Genomic DNA, 26,189 nt, shown 5'->3' on the forward strand with positions numbered 1-26,189 from the left:
TGCCGGCTCGGGCCTGGGGGCTGTGGGGCCTCCGCTCCCGCACGTGCTCGGCTGGGGGGAAGAGGACGCTGCTGCGTGACCTTGAGCACATCCCCTTCTCAGCCTCGCTGGAGAGGGTTTCACGGGGGACAGATGTATGAGGGCCCTCCAGCCCCATCGGTGCAGGGCTGTCCAACAGATGCAGGACAGGGGAAGCCTGGGCCTGCCTTCCCGCGGCGGACGCCAGGCCCCTGCCCATCAGGCCGTGAGGGGAACGTCAACCTGCCGCCTGCAAAGTTCCTGCCCAGGTGACTGGGTTTGCCTTCAGAGGAGGGGTGCAGTGAAGGGCAGGCCCAGCCGCCTTCCTGGACCTGCCCCTTGCTTGGCACCCCGCGGAGCCTGCTCCCTGCTCCTGGCAGAGGACTGGGCAGCCAGGGCAAGGACTCAGCTGTCCTGTGCAGAGGGGGAGGGCGGCTGGCGTGGGGTGAAGCAGAAGCCTTTGTAGATAGGCTCTGAGCGTGCCACACTCCGCCCACAGCACAGCACAGTGCTGAGCAGGAGGAACAGCAGGCCTGAGTCTGCCGCACTCCAGCTCTGCAGGGCTGGGTGTGGCCTGGACGCCTCCCAGCCCAGAGCCCGGGACACAGGAGGCTTCGGGCCAAGGAGGGGAAAGGAAAGACCCTGGGGAGCAGGGAGCAGGGGGCAGGCAGGAGGAGGGGAGGCACAGTCAGTCCGGGATGGTGTGGCAGTCGGGGCCAGCCTACCTCGCACGGACACCCTCTTGGGGAGGATGGTGACAGCACCCTCGGCCACCTCCTCCAGGTGCAGCACAGGCGCGATCTTGGAGCCCCAGCTGTCGGAGCCCATCCAGAAGAAGTGGCCCGTCTGGTTGGCCCTGCGTGCCGCCTCCAGCACACGCCTGGGGACACACATTGCCCAGCCCAGCCGAGTCTGGCACTCCCCCCATGCCCGCGCCCCTTGCAGCCCATGCCGGCCCCAACCTGACCCGCCGAGCCCAGGCCCACAGCTGCCCACCTGCGTGTCCGAATCCCAGCCCAGGTCCCCTTCCTCCAGCCCACACAGCCGCTGCCCTGCCCCAGGCCTGTGCCCGGCCCTTTCCTGCCTACGAGCCCACAGGGCTCCTCAGGCCACACCTGGCTCCCCAGGCCACACCTGCCCATGTCTGACCCAGGTCCCGGAATCCACCTGCCCTGCCTGGGTCCGCACAGATGTAGGCCAGCCTCACTGTCACACACACCCTCCTGCCTCTGCCCCTCACCTCTGGCACAGGGGCCAGCGGGGCCCTCTCCACGCACCCCCTTCTGTGCCAAAAGCCCAGGTCTTCCCAGAGCTGCTCTCCACCCTACTGGGTGGATGAGGGTGTGGGGTCAGCATCTGCTCACCACCCCTGGGCCTACATGACGGCCACCTCAATCAAACCAGCAACAGAGCCCAGCAAGGCCCAGGGGGGTGCTCCATGATTAAGTGGTCCTCAATGACCGCCCCTAGGCAGGATCCCTTCACCCTACATCCCCATGGAAGGGACTGGAGCAGAGGAGGTCGCTATGCTAGACGCTGTCCCTGCCCTTCCTGGGGACCCAGGGCTCAGGTGGCACTGGGCCTGTGCAGGCTGTGGCCAGCAGGCCAGCAGGGCTGGGGGTCCCAGAGAGGAATGAGTCCCCAGGCCACCCCTCGCCGCCTCCCGCCTCCATCTTCTGACCCTGAGACTTCCTAGCCCCGCCCCCAGCCACCACGTGGGCCACCGCTAATGGCAGGGAGGCTGTTCAGAGCCCACCACAGCCCTATTAATACCCAGCTGCTTCCGCCGTCCTGAGGCAGAGCCCCAGCCCAGCACCCTGCAAAGTCACCTGCATTTATTTTTACCATTTGCCTCTGAAAATGCACGTGGATTTCCAGAAATGACCCGCCTCCCTCCACACCGCCTGCCCACAGCCGGCTCTGGAGCAGATCCTCACCCCATCCTGCCCAGCCTCTGTCCTCCCTCCCAGCTTGGGGGTCCACCTTGACTGGTGGAGTCCCCGAAAGCAGTTGGCCTGGTGGGGGTGCAGAGGTGGGTGAGGGGCAGGACGCTGGTGGCTCGGGAGCATCAGAGCCAGAGTTTGGGGGCCCTGTGTGCCCTGAGGGGGTGGGAGCGACCCCTGCCAAGCTTGGGGGGTCAGAATGGAGGTCCTGTTCCTGCCGGAGACACCCCAGCAGTCCGTCCTTCTGGCTTCTGAGGCCCTAGTGACCTTCCAGCCCCCCACCTGTGACTCCCGCCTGGGTGGACATGCAGAACGGGGCTGGCCCAGGGGTCCTACAGACACATCCTGGTAGCCAGCGTCCGCTGCTCCCAGTCTGCAGATGCAGAGACTGAGGCCCGGGAGGGCCTGGTCCAGGCCAGGAACCCAGCTGCACCTCCTCCCTGTACGCTGAGCTCCCCAAAGAGAAGGGGAGGGGCTTCGCGGTGGCCAGCATTTACTGGGCACCTACTTCCTGCCACTTCTGCTATTCAGTTTTCAAATGCTATTAGGCAGCCACTGCTTTATTACATATATAATACATAGCACCAAGGAGGCCCTGAGAGATTGGCACACTCGCCGAGTTCACACCGCTGCTGGGTGGGAAGGGAACCTTGGGTCTGGGCCCCAGGCCCGCAGGCTAGCGCTTCCCGCTGGCCGGGCCTGGCAGGTGAAAGGGATGCAGGAAAAGAGGGGAACGGAAGAGCACGGCAGGGTGGGCTGGCCTCACGCCCCACCTGTCTGGGCTGGGGGTCGGGCCCTGGGCCCTGCACACCCCTCACCTGATGTCGTCCTCGTTGGCAAAGATGATGATGGCCCTGGCGTTCGAGGTCTCCAGGAGCCTCCGGATGATCTTGTCGAACTCGCCTGTTTTGGGCTCCCGGGGGATCTTCACCGACTGTGCGATACAGACGCCCCCTGTGGGACAGGCAGTGTCAGTCATCGGCCGGGGTGCAGCGGCCCGGGAGCCCAGCTGGAGACCTGCCAGGCCCGGGGCCAGGTTGGGGCAGGGTGTGTGGCCAAGACAGCCACAGCACGAATCTTGGCCCTGCTTTCCAGCTGGTGACCCTGGGGATGTCACTGAAGTCCTCTGGCCTCAGTTTCCCTATGTATGAGCTAGAGGTGGTACAGCATCAGGAGTCCCTAGGTGTGAACCCTGGTAAGTGACCTCAGGCCAGACCCTGAGCCTCCCGGGCCTCAAATACGTCTTGGATACAGTGGAGATAATCGGGCAACCTACTCCTCCAGGTTGTTATGGAACAGGAGAGATAATGCACATAAATCCAGTGCTCCTCAGGCCTCGGGGCTGCAGGCGTCCGCTGTTGTCACTGTGACCACCTGCAAAGGCTTCTGGAGGGCTAAGTCAGATGAAGCCACTGTGGGCCTGCAGTGCCCACCACAACATCCACATGGTCCCCGGCCCCTGTCAGAGGGCCCTGCCCGCTGGGCCCCAGCAGCCTCGGGGACTCACGCCAGGCTGTGTGGCCCCCCCATTCCCCCAGTCGCTGTGCACCCAGCCAGTGGCAGCCGCAGACGGCTCTCTAGAGCTGGCAGAGGCTGGGCATTGTTTACGGATTTAAGTCCCTTCCAGTCCGCTGGCACAGAAGCGGCTAAAGACCCCCTGCATCTGACACATGAGGAGCTGGTGCAGGGAGGGGGCTCGCCCAAAGCCACGAAGCACCCTGCCCTGCTGCGGCCAGGGGCTCGGAACAGAGAATGTGACCCCACGGCCCAGTGACAGAGCAGGGCTCAGCCGAAGGAGAGCACAAGGTGAACCACAATGAAGCCAGGCCCCCCAGCTCTGGCCTCCTCTGGGCCACCTGGCCCCCCACATGCTGCCTGGGCACCCTGGCCTCACCTGAGCCTCTGCCTGGGCTCACCCCAGCCCACCAGGCGCAGCCCACAGGAGGCTGCTCACAGGCAGCGACGCCGAGCTGGAGCGGACAGATGCCAGGGCACTGGACAGCAAGCCTGCTCAGCGGGAGTGGCTGCTCCGTGCCAGGTACCCCAAGAGGCCCAGGCCACAGGCCACGGCACACGCGTGCACACACGCACAGCTACACAGGTCCCCCCAAGAAGTCCCTAGCACCAGCAAGGGGCGCAGCCACAGGAGCAGTGGGTTGGGGAGAGGCAGCAGGGGTCCCTGAGCCTGACCACAGCCCCTCCCGGCCCTGGAGCCCACAGCCATGGCCCCAGCCAGGTGCTGATGGTGGCAGCAGGCGCCCAGCTCCCTGCTAGCCCCTCCATATGGTTTCTTTCCAATTAGAAAGTGGGCCAATTGTGACATTTCTCCCCTAGTCTGGGGAGACAGATGGACCGGAGGAAGAGGCTGGACTGCACCTGGCCCTGGAGGGAGGAGCGGATATGGGGGACTGTGAATCTCTCTCAAATAAGGAGAAACCAGAGTGGGAGATCTGGGCCACTCCTCCCTAGACCCACCTTGCCTGCTTTTTTTTTTGGTACTGAGGATCCAACTCAGGACCTTGCATTTGCAAGGCAGGCGCCTTGCCACTGAGCTAAATCCCCGGCCCTTGCCTGGTTTTTTAAGGTGCGACATTCTTGCCAATAGAAGGGGTGTCTGGAGGGGAGCCAGGTGACACATGAACACCAGCGGGGTGGCAGGTGCTCAGGTGCCACACGGTGCTCCTCTGCTCCCAGGATCAGCACCGCACAGCCAGTGTGTGGGCAAGGAAACTGGTACTCGGGTTAAGTGGCTTCTCCAAGGTGGCAGCCCCAAGTGGAGAAGGGCTGGGGAGGGGCTGGCCAGCCTCGTGCAGCCTGGGGCACTGGCCCCTGCTGTGCTGCTGCTGCAGGAGGAAGCGAGCGCCCGCGGGTCCCTGGCTCCGCCGCCCGTGGTGGGAGGGCATCACGGGACTGCCACGGAGGTCCCCTAGGGACCCAACTCCAGTGGTGGCACAGCCTCGGCCACAGCTGTTCCCCTAGTCTCCAGACACAGCTGGGCCGACTGAAGTGGCCCTGGGGACAGCGATGACAGAGCCATTTCGCACCTGGCACCAGGCCAGGCTTGGTCTCAAGGGGCTCACACACCTCCCAGGCTGGGGATAGGAAAGCATCTGAGTACTCTGAGCTGTGGGGGCCGAAAGACCCAGGTTCAGAGGCACACAGAGCTGGACCAGAGGGGGCAGGCCTGGCCCAGGGCATGAGGCAGCTGGCACAGGCTCACCCAAGGCTCAATGCCTGCCCAGGGCAGTGAGAGCCCAGGCCACCTTCTGCTGGGCCCGGAAGTGCTGCCCTCCCTCTAGGCCCAGGCTCCACCCCCGCCACCCGCTGCAGTATCCCCGGGCCTGCCCTCCCTCCGGCTGCCCTTCTACACTGTCCCATCCATCAAAACTGGCTGTCCTTGGCCCCAGCCTGCCCTGGAGATTGATCAAGGCGTGTCCATCAGAGCAGGCGGGGGCTGGGGCCGTGACTGGGAAGGCCAGGTCCTGGTGGCCCGGACGCTGGTGCCACCTCCCCACTCTCCTTCCCAGGGACCCAGCGGATTGGCAGGGGACGCACACAAAAGCACTCACCACAGCACTGCCTGCAGCTGCCAATAACAGAAACAATCTAAATATTTTACAACAGGAGAAGGGATAAACTGCGATGTGTCTGTCCTGCGGGACGTTGCGTAGTTAAGATTGATAAACTGCCCTCGTATGCCACCATGACAAGTGCCAAAAAACATAAAATGGCCTGAAAACAGCAAGCTGCAGCAGGGTCAGTCTCATCCACGCACGACTCAAAGACCACAGGGGACACTCGTCTCTGGACACATCCACATACGCAGCCTCGAGTAGAAGCTGCACGAGGACAGGAGATCTCCCTTATGCTCCGTGTTTGGCACGGAGTGTACAGCTTGGCACATACTAGGTTTGCAATAAAAGTTTGTTGAGTGACTAAACACGGACAGGAAGGGAACCCACCCATCAGAATCATGATCACCTCACGAAGGGAAGTGGGGACAGGACTGAGCCACATTCCATTTCTTCACAGAGACCCAGAGGACAACCTGTAAATACTTGGTAACCCAGACCCAAGCTGAACAAAACTCTTTTCAACGCTGGGACTCGAACCCCGGGCCTCTAGCATGTGCTCCCTCCCTGAGCTGCACCCCAGCCCTGCACAGAAGAACTCCTCAGGCCTTGCACCAAGGGCAGCAGCGACACGCAGCCAGCAGCATCTCCAGCCCGAGGGCCGCTTGTGGGGCCAGCGCCTGCCTTCCGCCCCTGCCCCTGCCGACCGCCCCAGATCCGCAGGCTCCACCTGCCCTCGAGGGAGGAGCCTGCCTTTGCCTGTGTCTCCCACCCCTCTGCCGGGCAGCCAGGGGTCGGCTGAGCTCACAGCCACGCCCTCCAGCTTGTCCGCCCCTCTGTCCTCCTTCCCACGTTTCCTTCACATCCCGTTCCTTCTGTCACCCACGCACCATGAGACCTACCCCGGCCAGGCTCAGGGACCCCTGCGAGGAGCTGACCCCCTCCCCGAGGCCGGCCACAGCCAGCACGCCCACCGGGTACTGCCCAGCCCTCTCGCTCCAGCACCGCGTGGGGTTGCTGACACCCAGGGCCCCGCCAGCTCCCGGTGTTCTCTGCGGCTCAGGTGCGGCCAGGCGGCTGGTCCTGGGGCCCCCACAGAGACTCCTCACCTCCCTCTCCCTTTTCCTTTTAAAAACTCCTTTTAGATTTAAAAACAGAGAAAAACAACAGAGAGACCAGCCCTAAGAAATCAAGTGGAAAAATTTACACTGGAGCAAAATGTGAAGGTGGCAAATCACAATGAGGTGGGGGAGGGACGGCCAGGCAACCCAAAGACAGGAGGGGTCCCCGGTCCCCGAGGTCCCCAGCAGAGAGGGGGCGTGGGCTGGAGGGAGGCTGCTGTGCGCACACACAGGCACTCATGCACACACATGCACGCACTCACACACAGTTCTTTCTCTCCCTGGCCTCCCCCCACAAGGCCAGGCCCTCACCCATTCCCCCCTCCAAAGTGGCTCAGGAAAAGGACCAGAAAGAGCTGCTCAGAGGGGTCGGTGACAGCTAAGGTCCTACTCTGGCTCCTGGGCCAGCCTTCCCTCAGCAGGCCCCGCCATCTCCTGGGGTCTTTCTGCCCAGGACATCGGCAGCGTCTCCTGGGGACAGGTGGCCACCCGTGCCTGCTGGACAAAGGGACGACAGAGTGCCCAGCTACCCGGGACCCCCGGGGACAGCTTGGCAGGGACATGAGCATGATTCAGGGACATGGCAGGAGGAATCCCAGGGGCGCCCGCACCCACCCTGGGGGCCTCCCTGCCCCACAGCCCCCGCCCTCGGCCCCACGTGGTGCCCACTGTCCACTCAGCACAGGCTCCACTTGTGCTGCTGCCCTGGCCACAGCCCAGGCCTGCTCTGTGGGTACTCACTTCCTCCCGGGGCACGCAAAGCAGGAGCAGGTGGAGAAAAGGGCGAGCCAGCCTGGACAGCCGGGCCAGCAGAGGAGGAAAGAGGTGAGAGGCTCCCTCTGCACTGCGCCCTCTCCAGCCTGTGGCACACAGTGGGCTCCCTGGTGAGAGATTCGACGGGTACCGGAGTTGCAGATGCCAAGGCCAATGAGGGTCAGCTTCCTCGCTTCCCGCCCAGCGCAGGCCATGGGCCCTGGGGGATCAGCCCCTGCTTCCTGGCTGTGAGGCTCCAGGCGAGTTGCCAGGGTCCACCTGGGGACCTGGGAAGGACTTCAGCTCCACCCTGTGGGGACAGGGACGGGGCCAGACACATCTGAAGCCACCGCCTCAGGGTGGGGTTTGGGCTGCAGCCCAGGAGCTGAGTCCTCGCCACCCCACCAGTCAAGACAGGACTGCTGAGGCCACAGCCTGGGGCCCCAAACCGGATGTGGGCAGCACTGGCCAAGCCAGAGGCCCAAGGACTGCTAGAGGCCCCCACACACACACGTGCACACACACGAAATCACTGCACACGACCAAAGCCTCACACTGCACCCACATCCCAGGACACCTCACACACAGACACACACCTCACATACACAACCACAACCACACAAACACCACACACCCAGCCATAATCACTCACACAACATGCATCACGTGTACAACAGACACACATAGACACACAGCCCCACAACCACACACAGCCACGCTCCACACCCCAGAGGCCCCACACGACCCCACGCCCAGGCCAGCCCCGGGGCCCCTGTGGCACCCCATGCGCTTCTCTGACCCGCTCCCTCGGTCCCCAGTTCCCACTCATCCCCAACCCTGCCCCTGCAGGAGAACCGGGCTGGATTTGGGGGTTCGGGGTGGCCGACGGGGCAGGGAGGGGACGAGGGAATCACACGGCTGCCAGCTGTGGAGACAGGCAGCAGGGCTACGTGAGGAGAGGACACCCTAGGCCCTGGGCATCCCGTGGGGTGGGGAGGACGCAGGCCAGAGCCACCAGGAGAGCTGAGCCCTGCATCCTCTCGTCAGGAGGCACGGGCTGCATTGTTCAGAGCTGCATTATTCATGGGTCAGACTCCGAGCAGACGCAAATTCGCTGAATGATCGACCTAATATCTCAACACAGACCCATTTAGGCAAAACACCTTGGAAGCAAGAAAGCTGGGGAAAACAGAAAAAGGAAAGGACACTTTCAGAGGCAGGTGGTGGGGAGGGCAGGGAGGGGCCGGGCACAGGGAGGTGGTGGGCCCCCCTCACCTGCCCTGGCCCCCGACCCTCAGGGTGGCCATGCTCAGCATTCAGGGTTGGAGGGGATGCAGCCACCTCTCAGGTTCAGCTCAGGGAAAGAAGGGGGTTTGGCCAGGCATGGTGGTGCACACTTATGATCCCAGCACGCAGGAGGCTGAGGCAGGAGGATCACTGTGAGTTCAGGGCCAGCCTGCGCTACAGAACAAGACCCTTCCAAAACAAAAAAGGGTTTCCAGAGGCCCACACAGACCCCAGACTGCCTAGTGTGGCTCAGGATCGCTGTCCAGGTCATGTCCGGTCAGCCCTGGACTTTGGGGGGCACCACTCTCTTCCCCATCTGCCCCAGCGCCAATGACAACCTGGGCTTGGAGGTCACATGTCAGCTTCTGGGTCCCTTCCTCCTCCTCAGAGCTTCACCTCACCCAGCAAGACCACGTCCGCCAACACACCCGGAACTGTCCCACCCTGAGCCTTTCCAGCGCTGGTCCTAAGCCAGCGATCCCCTTCCTGACCCCGTCTGCCCAGCACCCCCACTGAGCCCTGATTCTCCAGCTCTGTCCCTAGGACACATCCACCCCATCCGTAAAGGGAGCCAGTCTGCATGGTGGGCTCCATCACACCCCTCTGTCCCATGCTGCTGGCGCCTGCTGTCCTATGGCCACTTCTGTAACCCGCCTGCCATGGGGAGAGGGCTGGAGCCAAGTTGCTGGGGTTCAAAGCCCAGCTCCAGCATTCCTTAGCTACGTGTCATGATTTAGAGCTAAACTATCCCCCAGTCTCATGCCTGCACTCGGGGCTTTCAGAAAGTAACTGAATCATGAGTGGACTGGTCCATTTGTGTTTCATAGCTGAGTGTGTTGTTAGGAGCCAGGGCCTGCTGGAGGAGGAGGTCACAGGATGGGGTATATCACCCCATCTGGCTCCTCCTTTCTCTCTCTCTGCTTTCTGGCTTGAGCAGCCGTTCGCACCAGGCCACTTCTAGCTTGGAGCTAGACAGCGATGGACTGAACCCTTTGAAACCGTGAGCCAAAGTAAAACTTCCCTCCTTTAGCTTGCAAGTGTCAGTCATTTTGTCCCAGCACTGGGAAAGCTGACTAATGGACTGTGTAGCTTTGGATAAGTTATTCATCCTCTCTGGATCTTGTCTCCTCATAACAAAGTGAGGAGAACAGATGAGTACAGGGAAGGTGTTCAGATCCGGGCTTGCTATGATGACAGTGATGTTGGTTTCTGCCATCAGCCCGTGAGCCCCTTCAAGGGAAGACCATGCCTCTCTCATTCCTGACTCCCCTGGTTCCAGCAGAGAGCCAGGAACACAGGCAGTGCCCCGTAACAGGTGCTTGTGCTGATCCTAATGTCCAGCCCTGCTGTCTGCCAGCCTCTTCACCCCAGACACCAGGAAGGCGGAGCCAGCGTGGGGCTGTCTGGTAGTGGAGACTCCTGGGTGGAGGCGGGGACCCGGAAAGTGACCCCCCACTAGCTGCACTCCAGGCGGGGATCGAGACTCAGGTTGGAAAGGAGGCACAGGGTGAGGGGCCAGCAGCCGGGCCTGTGGTTTGGCCAGAGAGGAACCAGCGACTCCAGGCCAGGATGAAATATTTAGGAGCCCACATCCCCAGGAAGTGGAAACTGACAAGCAAAATGAAATGCTGAGATGTAATTATGAAGGCAGGCCAAGCATGTCTCCCCGCCAGCAGTGGGCTGGGCCCCCACCCACCACCCGCAGGCACTGGGTAATGAAGTCCTCCCGGACCCTCTCCCACACCAGCTGCTCACCCCTTCTCAGACCAGGGCAGGGAGGGGGCGAGGCGCCAGCTCCTCCACAGCAGAAGAGCAGGAGAAGAGCACTGGGCCCAGGGTTGGGGAGAGGCCAGGGCTGGGTGTAGCCTTGGCCCTGACCCCTTCACCCCACCAGGCAGCAGCCTCCTCCACTGGGAAACGGGACATTGCCGACCCATGCCTGGGATGGAGGAGGAGCGCAGACGGACTGGGCTCTGCCTGTTGGCCTTGGTGGAGGACAGGGTCTGACTCCGAGCACCAGGGAGACCTTCTGGAGATGCCGGGCTGCCTGGGACCCAGGGTTTCGGGCCTGGATGTGGTCTGGGAGCTGAAGAAATGCCCGCCTCTGGCCCCCAAATGGCCCCAGGCTCCCGTGGGCTTGTTAGGAAAAGGGTTGGAGCCCCAAAGCCTGACACTGGCTTGGTCAGACCTGGAAGCAGAGTGACAGGGACGTGGCAGTAAGCAGAGGGCAGCCAGGCTCAGTCCGGAGCAACCTGGAGTGGCCTCAGGGGGGGCGTCCAGAGCCGGGGCAGCCCTGGACGTGGGCACAGAACAGAGGACAGACAAGAGGCCTGGCCTGGAGGAGCTCACAGCACCTGGGAAGCACTGTGGTGCTGAGGAACAAACGGATGCATGTGTGGGTGGATGGGTGGGTGGATGGGTGGAAGGCAGTGGGTGGATGTCTTCATTAAGAGCTGGCCTAAGGCCGGGGATTTAGCTCAGTGGTGCCGCTGCCTGCCCCACAAGTGCAAGGTCCCGAGTTCAATCTCTGGTACCAAAAAAAAACCACCCCAAAAACAGCTGGCCTACTGTCCCAAAGGCCTCCAGCCCCTGTCCCCCTACACTCCTGCCCACCTCTGCCTCCCCACCTGGCTGTAGCTCTCCGCTGTCCAATAATTTTGCTCATCATCTCCCCCCAGTCAACTCAGGTGCTGGGTGTTAGGACCATTTTACAGAGAAGGAAACTGAGCCCCACGAGCCAGAGCCTGGCCCCTCCGCCCCTTCTCCCTGCCTCTCCCTCCCCCGTTTCCCTCCCCACCTTGGCTCCCTACCTTCCGGGCTGTGCCTTCTCTGCACAGAAAGTGGGCCAGGCAGGGGGCGCTGGGAGAGGGCAGACACTTTCCGGCCTGTCGCTTTGTCCTGCTTCCCCTCCCCCTCCCCAGGGCTCCCTTGGGCCTCCAGACATTGTTAGCTTTCCTGTGCTCATTGAAAATGAGAATTTGTGTGGAATATCCGTATGACGGCTCTGTTTACGGCAAGATGAGCACTGCTACAGGGAGGAAGAGGAGGCCGCAGCAGCAGAGGGAGAAGCCAGCCACCCTGCTCCACCTTTCTCCCAGCAATTCACCTGGTTTTGTCATCTTGCAGAGACCAGCAGAGGAAACCAGAGCCCAAGAGCACTGGCGGCTTCCCCAGGTTGCTGTGGCTCCTGCCTCCAAGGGGCGAGCCTGAGGACAGCACTCTGCCTGGGTGGCCACTGCCCACCACGTCCTGCGGCTGGGTCCCCTCCTCACACCTGCCCTGTCTCCATCAGCCAGACCGGGGGTTATTGGGGACACTGGCTTCAGGCTTCCAGGCCTGGCCTAGCGATGCACTCAGCCCTGCCTGGACCCAGGAAGCACGCGAAGCACTGTCAGAAACGCACAGTTCGGATGGAAGAGAAACTGATGGTGAAGAGGGGGAGCTGCCAGCGTGGTGGGGGCTGCAGCCAGCGCTTCGCGGGGCGCCCAGCCTTGGGGCGATCCCTCCCCCCACCTCTTGCTAGATGAGCGGAAGTAACCTCCCCGGCAGCCCAGGCCCCTATCCACCCCTACAGGACAACGGGGGGCTGTCAGAGCTAAGTCCCTGCCGACAGTCCTGCTCACTGCAGTGGCCCCATGAGAGCCAAAGCCAGAGTCTCAGAGCGGCCACTGCACCCTTGAGACCTGAGCTCCTCCTCCTCCCGCTCAGCATCTGCACCTCCTCCCGGGAACCCCCAGTGCCCAGCAGCTGCACCTCAGGACCTTGACACGTGCTGGTGCTCTGGCCGGGCCCAGGCTCCTCCCACAGATCTCCCCTGGGGTCTGCTGGGCAGCAGCGTCCCTGCTTGCGCCTGTCTGGAGGGCGTCACCGGCCGCTGGCCGCTTCGTCCCTGTGAGCTACCCTGCTCTCTCCAGCCGCCAGGGCCTGCAGCTTCTCAGCCTCGGTGCCCGGCACAGAGGTGCTCAGCATCCACCCCACAGGTGAATGAATTACTCAGAATGTGAAGGACTAAAGGGCTGAAAGGCAGAAGGACCACACCACCCCCACAGCTGCACCCCTGGGACAGGCTCAGGGCCACCCGTGCCCCGAGATCCCCGGGAGCACCAGGGGCCACAGCCACACACACACACACACACACACACACACACACACACACTCTCTCTCCCCCCTACGATGCTGCATTTGTTTTGGTTTGGTTTTTGGTTTTTGGTTTTTTTAAACAGAGTCTCGCTGTGTAGCCCAGGCTGGCCTCAAACTCTCGGCAATCCTGCCTCAGCCTCCCAAGTGCTGGGATCACAGGCAGGCATCACCATGGCCAGCTTTGCCAGCGTCTTATACAGCTCAGACCAGGTGGGAAAACCACAGCCCCGCCCCCACCGTTTCCTGTCCCATCAGTACCCCGTCCCTCGGCTTTTCCTCCCTGTCCCAAGCAGAGCCATCTCCCCCCATCCCTGCCAGCCTGGGCCCCAGCTGCCTCCTCTGTACAACGGGGGTGGAGTCTCCAGTTGGAGCAGAGCCAAGGGGGGGCAAAAGGAGAGTCAGGTTCCTGATACCGGCCAGGCGGGTGAGGGCTGTGGGGAGGCAGAGCCCACCCCAGCTCCAGGCTCGGGGAGGGCTGGGGACTCAGGAAGGGACACACACACACACACACACACACACACACACACACGCACGGGAAGCAGCCCCATCTGGCCTCACAGATGCCCTGGAGGGAGCGGCTTCCGAAGATCAAGGCCGCAGAGGAGATTCAGACCCACAGGTGTTCTGAAAAGGAGGAGCACGGATAGGTGACTTCCTGTCCAGCAGGGTAGGGATGCAGACTTCGAGCAAGAAAGGTCGCCTCTGACGCCCTCCTCCTGTTACCCCATCAGCTGAGAGGAGGCGGAGGGAGCAGCGTGGCCCCATGGAACGGCGCAGGCCCTGATGACATCAGAGCGTCAGGGAAACCAGAGCAGACAGGCGAAGTCCCCGAGGCGGGCAGGCCGGCGCGGGGCTCATCTTCCTGGCGCCACGGGACTGCCCTGGTATCACGGGGCAGTCACACTCAGGCGAACACCTTGCCAATCTCCGGCCGGCAAGGGGACCCAGCCGGTCCGGCGGCCCCGATGCTCGGCAGAGGGCGCAGCGCCAGGTCCACTTGATCTGCACCGAGGCAGTGACAGGCAGCAGGTGGGAGTGGGGACAGGGTGGCCTTGGGCTCCAGGGGGGAAAGCGGCCTGAAGCCGCTGCTCTGGGAGAAAGTCTGCCCCTGTGCCTGGGGGCGGCAGCTCCCCCACTCCTGTCCCAGGCGGAGGAGAGGCCCCTGAAGGGCGGGGATGCGCCGCTCACCATACAAACATCCACTGGGGCCCACCTAGTGACGGGGGCCGGGGCCTGCGGGGTCCTCACCTGGGGCGCGAAGAGGCGGAGGGAAGTTGGCAGACACCGAGGGGCAGCTGTGCTTCAGGGTGAGGGTCCACACCGCGGGGCACCTACCGTGCGCGGGGCTGGGGGGCTCCAAGTGGCGCCCGGCAGGTACGGAAAGACCCACAGTGGGCCAGCTGGGCACCCCAAGTTGGGCGAGAGGGTTGCACCCCTTTCTCTCCCAGGCCAGGCAGCGCCCGGGGTTGAGGTGCCCCAGGCAGCCGCAGTGGTGAGAAGAGAGATTCAAACCCCACATTTCCGAGCAGCCAAGCCTGACGGAGCAGCGACAGCCCCCGAGGCCTCCCGTCCATGCCTCCCGCCTCTGGGGAAGGATTTCTGTCCCCAGTGTGTCAGCAGAGGCAGGGGACAGCCAGGGAGCTCGGGGGGCTCCCCGGGGCAGCCCAACCTAGCCCAGAGTCCTGTACTCTCACAGCCTCATCTGCCCCAAGGGAGAGCAGCCCCTCACACCCAGGCTGGGAAGAGGGCTAAGGAAGTAGGGGCCTGGGTTTCCTGACCCACTGGTCATTCAGTGAATGCTTCTTGAGCAACTACTATGAGCCGGGGCTGTGCTAGATGCTGGGGAAGCAGCAGAGAACAAAACAGACAAAAAACCCCTGCCCTTGTAGACCACAAACTAACAAATAAAAACAGATGAGTCCAGTGCTATAAAAAGGTACAGAGCAGGGCCCAAGGAGCAGAGTGACAAACTAGAGAGGGGGCCGGTGTAAGACGGGTGGCCAGAGGGGCTTCTCTGAAAAGGAGACATCTGAGTGTAGGAGGATGTGGGCCCCGTGGATATACAGGGAAAGAGCTTCCTGGGCAGCCAGCACAAGGGCCCTGAGGTCAGCTGGGGCCTGGTGATTTCAGCAGTGAGCAGGCTGGTGTGGCTGGGGAAGAGATGGGAGGGAAGGAGAGGTGGGGCAGCGGTCAGGGCAGTGTGGATCCTGGGGGCTCCCGCAGGCTGATACCCCAGGCACCACACCCCCTCATGCGGGAGCCTCGGTGGCTGGGGCCCCAGAAGCCAGGGGCCCAGCAGTATGGCCCAGATGGGCCGGGGCTGGCACCAGCGCGCAGGTTCTCCTGGGCTGGCCCACTCGGCCTGCTGGGCACCCACTGTTCCAACACGGGCATCGGAATGCACGGAAGTCACTGTCGCCACTCAGCACTCGGGCGGCGGCGGCAGGAAGTCAGACCAGCGCCTGGTGCCCAGTGTCCCCAGAATTCCAGCGGGGCTGGGACTCGGCGGGAGGGGCTGCACTTCCTGTCTGTCCTCCAGGACCAGGCCCAAGCCCAGGCTCCTTTCTGCGGTGCCTGCAGGGCCCAGCTTGTCCCTCAGGTCCAGGCCTGGGTGCGGCCAGGTGCAAGATTCACCTGCAGGACAGGGCCCGCCCACTTCCTTCATGTGGCCCAGCCCAGGGAGGGGTCCGCCTGCCGCACTCAGCCCCGAGACCTGATCTGGTGTCCCCCAGTCCCCAGCTCCCCGTCACCCACACAGGCCCAGCCGGGGCACTGCTGCCTGCACGAGACCCCAGCCGCCGCACCACTCCACTGGCGTGGTGGCTGGGCCCCGGGCAGCTGACCGAGTCCTGGTCCAGGCCCAGGCTCTGTCTCGGGGCCACAGCGCCTCCCACTCCCCCCCTTTTCCCAGAAGAGGAAACAGAGGCTGAGGGACTCTGGGTCCCTGGAGAGCCACACGCTGCGGCCTCCCTGATGTGAGCCGGTGGCAGAGGAACAGAGGCCTCCACGCCTGCCAGTGCCTGCGGAGCCTCAGTTCCTCACCTGTCAAATGGGGACGAGAACACCTAGCATGCTGATCGGTGTTGGGACAGGCAGGCAGGGCCGGGACAGGGCAGAGCATGAGTGACCCGGGCGAGGGCCTGGTGCTGAGGGCACTGGGCCGCTTCTTTATTCTTTTGAGACAGGATCTTGCTCAGTCACTACATTTTCAAACTTGAGATCCTCCTGCCTCAGCCTCCCAGAGTGCTGGGATCACAAGTGTGCGCTCCCACGCCTCTTGGACTTCCTTTAAGCCCTGTGCCAATGGCCTAGGTCAGCACTGGGCCATTCCAGGGGTCACCTCGGGCCTGTCCAACCCAGAGGACAAAGACAGCTTCCTGTCCCAGCTCGGCCTCAGTCAACTCATCTATAAAATGGTCATAATCTCACCCCTCGGAGGGACCCACAGCCCAGCCGAGGGCCTGGGACCCACTCACCACCCCTCTGCTGTGCGTCCCAGCCACACGCACAGCGTCCCGCTCCCTCATCCCCTCCTGTTCCTCTGAGCCACTCGCAGATGATCTGTACTTCAGGACGAATCGATACAGTACACGGAACGACGTCTTTAATCTTCGCAGGGATTAGGCTACAAGGTGCACCCGCTTTCTGCCCGCCGCTCGATTCTGATTTCAATTTGGCCAGCACCGAGCACGGCTTTCTCTCTTTGCTTCCACCAGCTCAGCCACTCCCAAAGCAAAGCTGGGGGCAGGGAACCCGGCCCCTCACGCCCAGGGAGAGGCCCAGCCAGGGCCCCTGCTCCCCTGACTCGGGACACAGAGGGAGGGGGCCGCGGGGCCCCCTGGGGCTGTGGGGCAGGGGCTGGGTCTCGGGCTTCCCCAGGCTGTGCAGGCTGCATCTGCTCCTAACTCCCCAGCACCGGACTGAGATGCTGGTGAGGTGCGGACAGGGGCAGGCGGAACATGGATGTGAGGGCAGCTAGGACCTCTCCTCCTGCAGCCTCCTCCACCCTGACGTGTGGTGCGACCTGGGACTGTCCATGGCGGGGCCTTGCTGGCCCTTGATTTACCCTGTGCATTGGGAATGAGCACCACCTGCCTGGCCAGGTGGGGGGACAGCTGGCGAAGCAGGTGCCGGGCCCCTGGGGCCATGGGAGGCCTGGGGTTGCCTGCTAGGTCCTCTTGGGCAGGGCCAGGGCACAGCAAGACCGGGCCTTCTGTCCCTTCCTGTCCAGTACCTCTGCCCCAAGTCCTGCAAAGGAGAGCTGGAGGAGGACTGGGCAGTGCCGGGCAGGGGCAGAGGGAGGGACACGGGGCCTGCAGGGGGCAGAGCGGGGCTGTGCCCCACGGGGTGCTGACCGCCAGCCACTTGGAGGGGGGTCCCGTCCATCCTCGTGTCCCTCACCAGGCTGCAGCCACCCAAGCGGCTTCCCGGAACAATTAAAGGGCTCCCGGGGGGGTTGACAGCAGGATTAATCCACGGGGCCTACCTCCGCCCACCTCGGACGTGCTGGGGCCTGAGGAGCAGCAGTGAATCCTGGGGCCACGCGGGTACACACGAGGGCAGGGTGCCAGCCGCTATGTGGAGCCGGACCAGGAGGGGACGGAGGGCTCCGCAGGGACTGTGCACATCCAGCCCTACCCCGGCACCTCGGGAGCCCTGCGCCACAGCCCGCACAGGGGCCCGAGCCACACGACCCCCACATGGGAGGGGCCTTCGCTGCCCCCGCAGGGTGGCCCAGCACGAGGGAGGCCACCGGCCAAGCCCCAGTGCTCAGAGAGGGGTGAGCCCACAGGGGCGACCGGCCAGGCCACCCTCCCTACTCACCGTCCTCGCGGGACTTGTGCACGAAGGCCTCCACCCCGCTCTCGCCGTAGCTGCCCTCCGAGGCCAGCGTGGACACGTAGTTCCACCTGAGGGCACGGACGATGTCCACCATGGCCTGCGCCTGGTGCGTGTCCGAGGGCACCACGCGGGAGAAGAAGTCGTAGCGGCTGCTGTCGCTCAGGTCGGGGGCTGTGGAGGCGTAGCTGATCTGGGGGATCTGGGGGCGAGAGGGACGGCTGAGGGGCACTGGCACCACACCCTGCACACCACCCGGACCCACCCGAAGCAAGGCCTCCTCTCGCGTGCCCTCTGGAGTGGCAGGGGCCCTGTGGGGTGGGCAGAGACAACCCCCCGGGCCCATGCGGGTCGGTCAGCCGGGCCGATGGCCCCAGCCAGGGCTCCTGTGTCACCCACGCCCCAGATCCTGTCCACCCCAGTGTGCGGCTGGCCTTGGGCTGACGGTCCCCAAAGACACACACATGCACACACGCACACACATGTGCACACACGTGCGCGTGCACAAACACACACACACGCATGGCTGGAAGCTCTCAGGCCAAGCTGGCAGGATGTCTTGGCCTGCAGTTATGGGCAGAGGCGGGTGTCCGTCCTCCATCCCCAGGAAGCCCCTCTGTCTACAGAGCAAGCCCTGTGCCCATGGCTCCTGCTGGGCTAGTGACCCTCTGTCCTGTGCAGCCCAGGTGCAGCCCCCACCCGGGGCCTCCTGAGGGCCTGAGACCAGGCCCCTGGCTGCAGCCGGCCATCCTCAGGGGACCCTGCTCCCCACCTGCACCTCCCCACCTCACAGCTCCCCCACGGGCACCAGCTCTGAGGCCCCCGCCCGCTGCCCTGGGGCTGGCCAGGCCCTGGGTCTCCCTCCCCCTCTGCCCACGTGGACACTCAGACTTCCTGTGCTCAGATCCTCGCCCTGGAAACCTGGGGGGATTGCTGCAGCTGAGGAGGGGCCTGCCTGGGGCTGTGGGACGCTGGCAGGTACACATGGATGGAGGAGGCAGCACCCGAACTCAGCTCAGCCTCGGGCCTCGCTAAGGAGCCTGGGAGCTAGGCAGCTGGCATCAGCTGGGAGACAGAGGGGCAGGAGGCAGCGGGTACATGGGGACGGCGGGGGCTCTGGGGCAAAGGGGGTACAAGAACCTGGGGCGGCTCACACACTTGGGAGTAGATGACGCATCCTAACGGAGGTCCAGTGTGGTCTGGAGATGGCTGGGGGAGGCTGAGGCAGGACAGACAGGTGCGAGCTGCCTGGAGGAGTCTGAGGCAGACTGGCGGCCACGGGAGCCATGGGTCTTGGTGGGCAAGGGTGGGGACACTGGGGTTGGAGGCCACCATGCCTCAGAGGCTATGGCCACTCAGGGCCGCATGGAGGGCTGGCCAGGGACACGGAGGCAGGGAGGGGAGAAGGCCAGGGACGGGGGGCTGCAGCCCTCACAGGAAGGCCCCGAGGGTTGGGAGAAAATGGGAGTGCAGGGAGGCCGGTGCGGGCGGGGGGCCTGGCAGGGGACCCCTCGGGACTGTGGGGCACACAGAGAAGGGCAGGGAAGGCTGCAGCGTGCACAGGCTGCTCCCAAAGTCGGGGGTGGAAGAGGAGAAACCGGGCGGAGTGGGGGGGCTGTCGGCTCCTGACAGGGGTCCCCTCCAGGGCCACACGAGGGGCCTGTCCCCTCCCACAGCCGCCCTCCCCATTCCCCCTGGGGCTGCCCACCGTGCTGGCCACTTCCCCTCAGTCCTGGGGCCCATGTGGCTGCTCCACCTCGGCTGCTCCTGCGGCCACCCCCCCACACACTCTCAGGAGCCTGTCACCACTCAGCAGTGATTCACTGAGCACAATCCTGAGCACCGGTGGAGTGGATTCTCGTGGGTGAATCGGTCAGAAATGAACACCACAGCCGGAGGTGGGTGCTGCTCAGGCCCTGCCAAACCCTGCCAGCGCCTGGCTTCCTGCCAGCGGTAACATCACAGCTCTGGCAAGTCCGGCTGATGCGCATCCCCAGGGCCACAGTGCAGGGCTGCAGGCCCGGCTCCCTCTGCCACTGGGACAGCCAGGAGCCAGGAAGGCGCGGGGCTGAATGGAACGGAACGGAACTGAATTCACACACACGCACACACGCACACACGCACACACACACGCACGCACGCGCAGTCAGCAGCTGAGACACAACAGACGTTTCTTAGGTTTCCCATGTGCTGGGAACTGTCCTAAGGGATTTCAGACACCTGAACACCTCTAATCATATGGGGACCCTGTGAAGCAGGTCTTCTTATTTGCCTCATTTTTCTAGAACTGAGGTACAGAGAGGTTAAGAAACTGGCCCAAGGTCACACAGCGAGTGAGTGGCTGAGCCAGAATTTGAACCCAGGGGATGCACTCCAGAGCCAATGCCATTAACTGGCAGGGAAAGCTCAGACTCCCGCAGGTGACCCCCTTCCACACGTGACGCACGCATATGGAATCTGAGGGCGTGAGGGCCACCCACATCTCCCGTGGGGCAGGTCCCCGGGCAGGGGCAGCAAGCGCCAGCCCAGCCTCCTCTCCTGACTGCTACCCGTGAGCGGCAGTGGCCCAGGTGTGCCCAACACAGAGGACAGCCAGGGCACGGCCTGGGGCCCAGAGGCTGTGTGAATGGCTCTGCTTCGAGCAACAGCTAATTTCTGGACATAATTATTAATTGCATGCTTATCGTATGCACACCTCTGTCGCTCAGATGAGGTGAAATTGATTTACTTAGAAATTCCACCATCAAGCCCTTTGGATCCGAGCATTTCACGACAGTCCCCGGCCCCAGGCCTCCCTCACCACAGGGCCTGGCCAGGTAGAGCCCTCACAGCTGCCCCCAGGTCACCAGCAGCCTCTCCTCTCTCCTGGCTGCATAACGGGAAGTCCCCAGGGCAGAGCTGGCATCGTCCTGCGGCCAGGGACGGGGGAGTTCGACGAGGCCAGAAGGCAGGACCCGAGCCTGGCGGTCCTCTCCGGCAGCCTCCCAACAGCGCCTCCGTGCCACAGGCCGTCCTGCCATCGCCTGAGTGGCACGATCGCACACCTGCCCTCCGACCTGCGCCCGCCCCAGCCTCTCTGACAGCTGCTGCCACACGGGCCCCTGCCCTGTCACCCTAGGGGCCGCCAGGCCACCTGCCTCCTGCCACCACAGCCACCATCACTTCCCAAGGTGCTCTCTTCTCCTTAGCCCATTTATCATCCACCCCCCACCGAAACATCGGCTCGGGGCCCACGCGTCCTTCGATGCCTGGGCCCAGGGCAGTGACGGGCAGGGGACAAGCCTGCTGAGGGGACAAGTGCCACAGTGCCGCAGAGCGGGTCGCTTGTGGCCTGGCCCTCCATGGGGGGGGCCTGGGCATGGCGGTGGCCCTAAGCGGCAGCCCTGGCAGAGCCAGCAGTGGACGGGGCTCAGTCTCCCTCCTCCCTCCCCAGGATCTGGTGCTCCTCACCACCGAGGCCTCTGCACTGAGTCCCTGACCTGTCAGCGGCACCCCTGAAGGTGTCCAGCCTCTTATCGGGGGGCCCAGCGACCCCAGATTATTTCCAGGCCTGTTCTGAATTGCGTTTTCCAGGAGAGAACAGACAGGTGCGCCACCAGGCACTTGAACAAATCCTCCCCAGGAAGGAGCTTTCTTCAGTCCTCAACTCGGCCTTAATCATCATGAGAAAACCCCCCTCAGCCAAGCTGCAGGAGAAAAGAGGGGCCGGGTGGGCCAGGACAAAGGAGTGTGGGGCAGCAGAGTAGATAAGAGCCAGGCAGGCGGGGAACGTGGGCCAGCGAGAACAAACGAGATCCCCAAATCAGCACTTGTCCTGTTTCATAGGCGAAATGTAGATCGATAAATTACACTCACTTTGCCGGCTTTACATGCTGACTCCGGCACCTTGTCAAGCGTGATCCACGAGGGCTGGAGGGGGCAGCGGGCGGCAGGAGGGGCCCCAGGCCTGGTGGGAAGTGGGGACCACGCCGCAGCCTCCTGGGCACAGAGGCTGCACCCCCCATCAAGCTCCCAGGGGTGAGGAGCAAGTGACTGCGACTTTGGGCTTCACCCTGTCGTCTGTCAAGCAGCACCACAGCGGGGATCTGGGCTTTGTCAAGTTCACCTCGAGGGTCCCACGAGAGAACAGGGGATGCAGAGCTCTCGAGGAGGACAGGAAGTCACCACCATCCCTTTCACACACGCAAGGTGCAGCAGTCTCAAATGCAGATCGAGAGCCGGGGGCAAGGCGGGATTTGAACCCTTGTCTGTGTGGCTCCACCCACTGAGCACTCGCAACCCTGTTCCTCACCTGGCACCACAGCCCCAGAAGCAGCTGGGAGGAACAGGGCTCCACGCTCCTGAACTCACCGGCCCTCAGTCTGACACACGCTGCTGCGGGGCCTGTACATCTGAAAGCCTCCTCCACAAACGCAGCTGCCGACTCACAGGCAGTCCCACCGCATCCTGACCACCGGGGCGGGGCGGGGCGGGGCGGGGCGGCTGGAGGATGAACCATGGCCTCCTGCGCTCAGGGCGAGCTAATGCACCGTGCCGGTAATATACGGCGCTGTGTTAATATGAGATGATATAATGGGATGAGTTAGCATTATTGAACACGTGAACCGATAAAAGTCACATCGCCATTGCGGTGTGATTTATGTCACTCTGGGCTGGGCTGGGCAGCTGCCCAGGCAGCCAGGGAGGAGGCTCCGCTGGGCTCCAGGGGCTGCAGTGGGGGGCCCCAGGCAGGGGCACCGGCTCCAAGGGGGCATTGCCCTGCACAGTGCCCTCCCTGTCGTGGGCAGCCCTGGTCCGCTGCCCTGTCCCCTTCCCGGCCCCATGCAGAGGCCCCAAGGCCCACTGCAGTGCCTTCTGTCTGCACTGAGCACTGGGCATGGCATCCGTCTGCCCACCTCACAGGCCCTGCAGCCCAGGCCTCACCACTGCCCACGCGACAGGAGATGAAGATGCCCCAACCAGGCTCCCTCAAGCCGCCCACTCCCCTGGCGTCCCAGGTGCAGCCGCAGAGCTGAGCTCCTGTGCCGGGGCCCCCAGAGCCTTTCCCAGCCGCCCTTCCCGCTCCCGGGCCACAGCACTGGACACATTCCAGCCTGGAGCCTTTCTCCCAGCCCAGACCTGACTGAACAGCACTTGCTGTTGGCTCTGCTCTGAAACTAAACCCAAAACCCAGCCAGGACTCTGACTGTGCCCAGGCTGCCTGACCGGCTCCACTCCCCAGTGCCTAGCTGCTCCGCCCCCCCCGTGGCCTCTCCCCAAAGCCTCCCCCTGGCTTCACACACACTTCCCACGGCTCTTGCCACTTTCTGCAGCAGCACTGGGTGCCCTCTTTCCTGAGTGTTTTTACAAGGTGTGATCAAAAACACAGTGAATAGGGGCTGGGGATTTAGCTCAGTGGTTCCAGCACCTGCCTTGCAAGCACAAGGTCCTGAGTTCGATCCCTGGTACCAAAAGGAAAAAAAAAAACACAGTGAATGGGGCCGGGGATGTAGCTCAGTGATGCTGCACCTGCCTTGCAAGTGCAAGGTCCTCCTAAGTTCGATCCCCGGTACTGCAAAAACAAAACAAAAAACCACAGTGAGGGGCTGGGGATTTAGCTCAGTGGTTTCACCACCTGCTGCACAGGCTCAAGGACCCAACTTCAATCCCCCGTACCAAAAAAAAAAAAAAAAAAAAACCCACAGTGAATGCTGCTGCCAAGCATCATCCAGTGGAAAAGCAGTTTATAAGAACATCACAGCATCCTCGTCCACCTCATTCACTGGATCTGGCACCGTGCAACTCCTGGCTCCTCCCCAAAGTCAAAATGACCATGGAAGGTGAATATTTTGAATCGATTCTGGACACTGAGGCAGCCACCCAGCACAGCTAAAGACACGAAGGGAACTTCACAAGCTCATCAGAGAGTGGCAGGGACAGTGGGGTAAGTGTATTGGAAGCGAGGGGAGGATTTTGAGGGGGATTCGGGGCGATGTGTGTTTTACTATAATAAGTTGTTCTCAACTTAAACATTCGCCGCATTTTTCACTCACAGCTCATATATTGGAGCATCCTTTGTGCATCCACAGCCTGGTAGGCACCAGAATGCCACAGCGAGTAGGAGCAGACAGATCCCCGTCCTGGCAGAGCCGAGTCCCAAGGAGACACAGCCCCAGCCCTGTATGCAACACCACACGATCACAGCCCTGGAAGTTGGGGCTGGGAGAGCTGGAGCGAGAGTGAGGGTCTGCCAGGACGGCCAAGAAGGGAACATTAAGCTGACAGCTGAACAATGTAGACAGTACCCAAGAGAGGCGGGGCAGAAGAGCCTTCCGGGCAGAAGGGGCAGCAGGTGCAAAGGTCCTGGGGCCAAGAGCCCATAGCAGATTCAAGGCACTGAAGGGAAAAACACGGGAGGTGGGCGAGCACAGCCTGAGAGGAGAGGTGTGTAGCCCCCTGAGAGGTGACCGTGGCCTGGACCAGGTGTGGCTGCAGGGATGGAGCAATGTGGCCTTCTCACCCACCCTCCAGCTCCTAAGTGTCCTCCTGGGGCAGCACTTGGACCCCTTCCTGAACTCCAAGCCCACCGGAAACCCGGGGAGCCAGGAGTGAGGCCAGCCAGGGTGTTCTCCAAGCCCAGCTGCCTGGCCCCCTCCCACTCCTGCAAGACCACTGGGCTCCATAGGCCGGGTGTGCTGGTGCAGCCTGTGATCCCAGCACTCAGGAGGCTGAGGCGGGAGGGCTGCCGAAAGTTGAGACTAGCCTAGGCTACACAGTGAGACTGTCTCAAAAAGAAAAGAAAAGAAAAAAGACCAAAAACAATTTTTTAAAAGAAAGAAAAGAGAAGAAAAAAGACCACCAGGCTCCCGAGGGTCCCCCGGCCACCTCAAAGTCACAGGGAAAGGAACGGAGTCCTCATCTGCCCTGCTCACCATGTGACTCTAACTACAGCCCCGGTTTCCTGAGCACCTACTGTGTGCCGGGTACCCGCACCTGGGCGTGTACGGCAGAGGGACATTCGGGACACCCTTGTCACAGTGGGTGCTGCTGCCCATCCACCCAGGAGGAAGCATTGGTCTGAACCCCTCCCCTGGGGTCTGTGCGGCTGCTCCTTGGACACTTGGCCTTGGGGAGTTTGGGACACACACCCTGCACCTGTGAGCATGGCTCACACAGGTGTGCACAAGCGGGCTAGGCTCCCTGTGCCCCCCATGGGCTTCCCTGGACACACTCACGGCATGCACAGTGAGACACACCTGACTGCACCAACACACACCTCCACACACACACTGCACACAGACTTGGACCTGCTCAGGGCGGCCCGGGCAGCGCACTGTGGGGAGCACAACCCCCCAGATCTCACTGCCCCACAGGCAGCTGGAGGTGGTGCCATCCCCACCCGCCCCAGGCAGGGCTGGGTCCAGGGCAGGAGCGCTGGCCTGGCAGGGGCAGAGCGGGAGGCGGCAGGAGCAGGGGCAGTGAAGGCAGCAAGGCCGTGCCACGGCAGTGGGCAGGGGGAGGACAAGGGCGCCCGAGCTGTGGGCACAGCCTGCCTGCCCCGCCTGAGTCCAGGCCCCAGGCCCCAGGCCCCAGGCCCAGGAGCGTGGCACCGCTGGCGAGGGCCCTGACCACATCCCCGTCCTGTTGTCCACACCTTCACCGGGGCCGCTCCGGGGAAGTGGGAGGTCTCCCTGCGCCCCAGCTGCACCTAACGACTTGGAGCTAAGGGGACCCGATGGCTCCCTGAGGCCCCACTCCTGCCTGGGAGGTGGCGGCAGCTTCGGTAATTTGTTTTAATAATCCTGCTGAACAGGGAGAAAATTAACAAATGAGAACCCAGCTCGAAATTAATCAAACTTCTCCCTGTCCATCCCTCCCTGCCTCTTCTCATCTTAATGAAGGTTATTTATCCAACGAACAATAAAACATGGAAATGAATTAAACAGGCCCTCCTGCCCACTCTCCCCGCCTTGCCTTGCAACAGCTCTATAAGGCGTCAGGGTGTGGCCCAGCCAACCCTCGCCCCCACACCCGGCAGAGCGGGTTCCCAGAAGGAGCCCCTTGATTAGCACACCCTTTTTGGGGCTGTTGACCCCCCACTGCCCCAGGTGGGGCCGAGGGGCAAATCTGATGGGGGCGGGGACTCCCCACTTTCTCGCAGTTCAGGGGGGACAGGAAGCCGCCCCCACTCCAGCCCAGGGCACCAGGCACCTCCCAGCACCACCCTCGGCAGCTCCTGGACCCCCTACTCCCAAATTCTCCTCCATGCAGGTTTCAGATCCTGGCTTGGTTTCAGCCAGGGGCGCCTCCCGGAGCCTCGGGGCCCTGGGTACCTGTGCTCAGCGTCCGCCCTCAGCCTCCCCTCATCCGCCCCTCTGGCCTGCACACCTGTGCCCCCAAGTGCCTTCCTCCCCACTGCGACCCACGTCACCCCAGGGGGATACATCTGTCTCGATGCCACTTTATGGGTGAGGAGAGGCCCCAGAGTGGGCCCTGGGTGGGATCCACCCAGCAGCAGCTGAAGGTCCCACCGCTGA

General features: G+C 63.0%; 1 protein-coding gene across 10 annotated transcripts in view; it reads right to left on the reverse strand.

Annotated features, from left to right (window-relative positions):
• Grm4 (glutamate metabotropic receptor 4) overlaps positions 1 to 26,189 on the reverse strand; it is a 68,514-nt gene that overhangs the window by 21,854 nt on the left and 20,471 nt on the right. For all 10 annotated transcript variants that reach the window (XM_021259989.2, XM_087210486.1, XM_087210483.1 and 7 more), the window contains 3 exons: positions 17,659 to 17,875; positions 2,780 to 2,915; positions 744 to 898 (listed from right to left, as the gene is read on the reverse strand). In XM_021259989.2, the coding sequence (XP_021115648.1) occupies positions 744 to 898; positions 2,780 to 2,915; positions 17,659 to 17,875 (508 nt within the window). The remainder of the gene's footprint in view (positions 1 to 743; positions 899 to 2,779; positions 2,916 to 17,658; positions 17,876 to 26,189) is intronic.

Source organism: Heterocephalus glaber, unplaced genomic scaffold (genome assembly GCF_053883595.1).
Source record: "Heterocephalus glaber isolate CG9 unplaced genomic scaffold, H.glaber_assembly_v1.0 deba00001141, whole genome shotgun sequence".
Taxonomy (NCBI): domain Eukaryota; kingdom Metazoa; phylum Chordata; class Mammalia; order Rodentia; family Bathyergidae; genus Heterocephalus; species Heterocephalus glaber.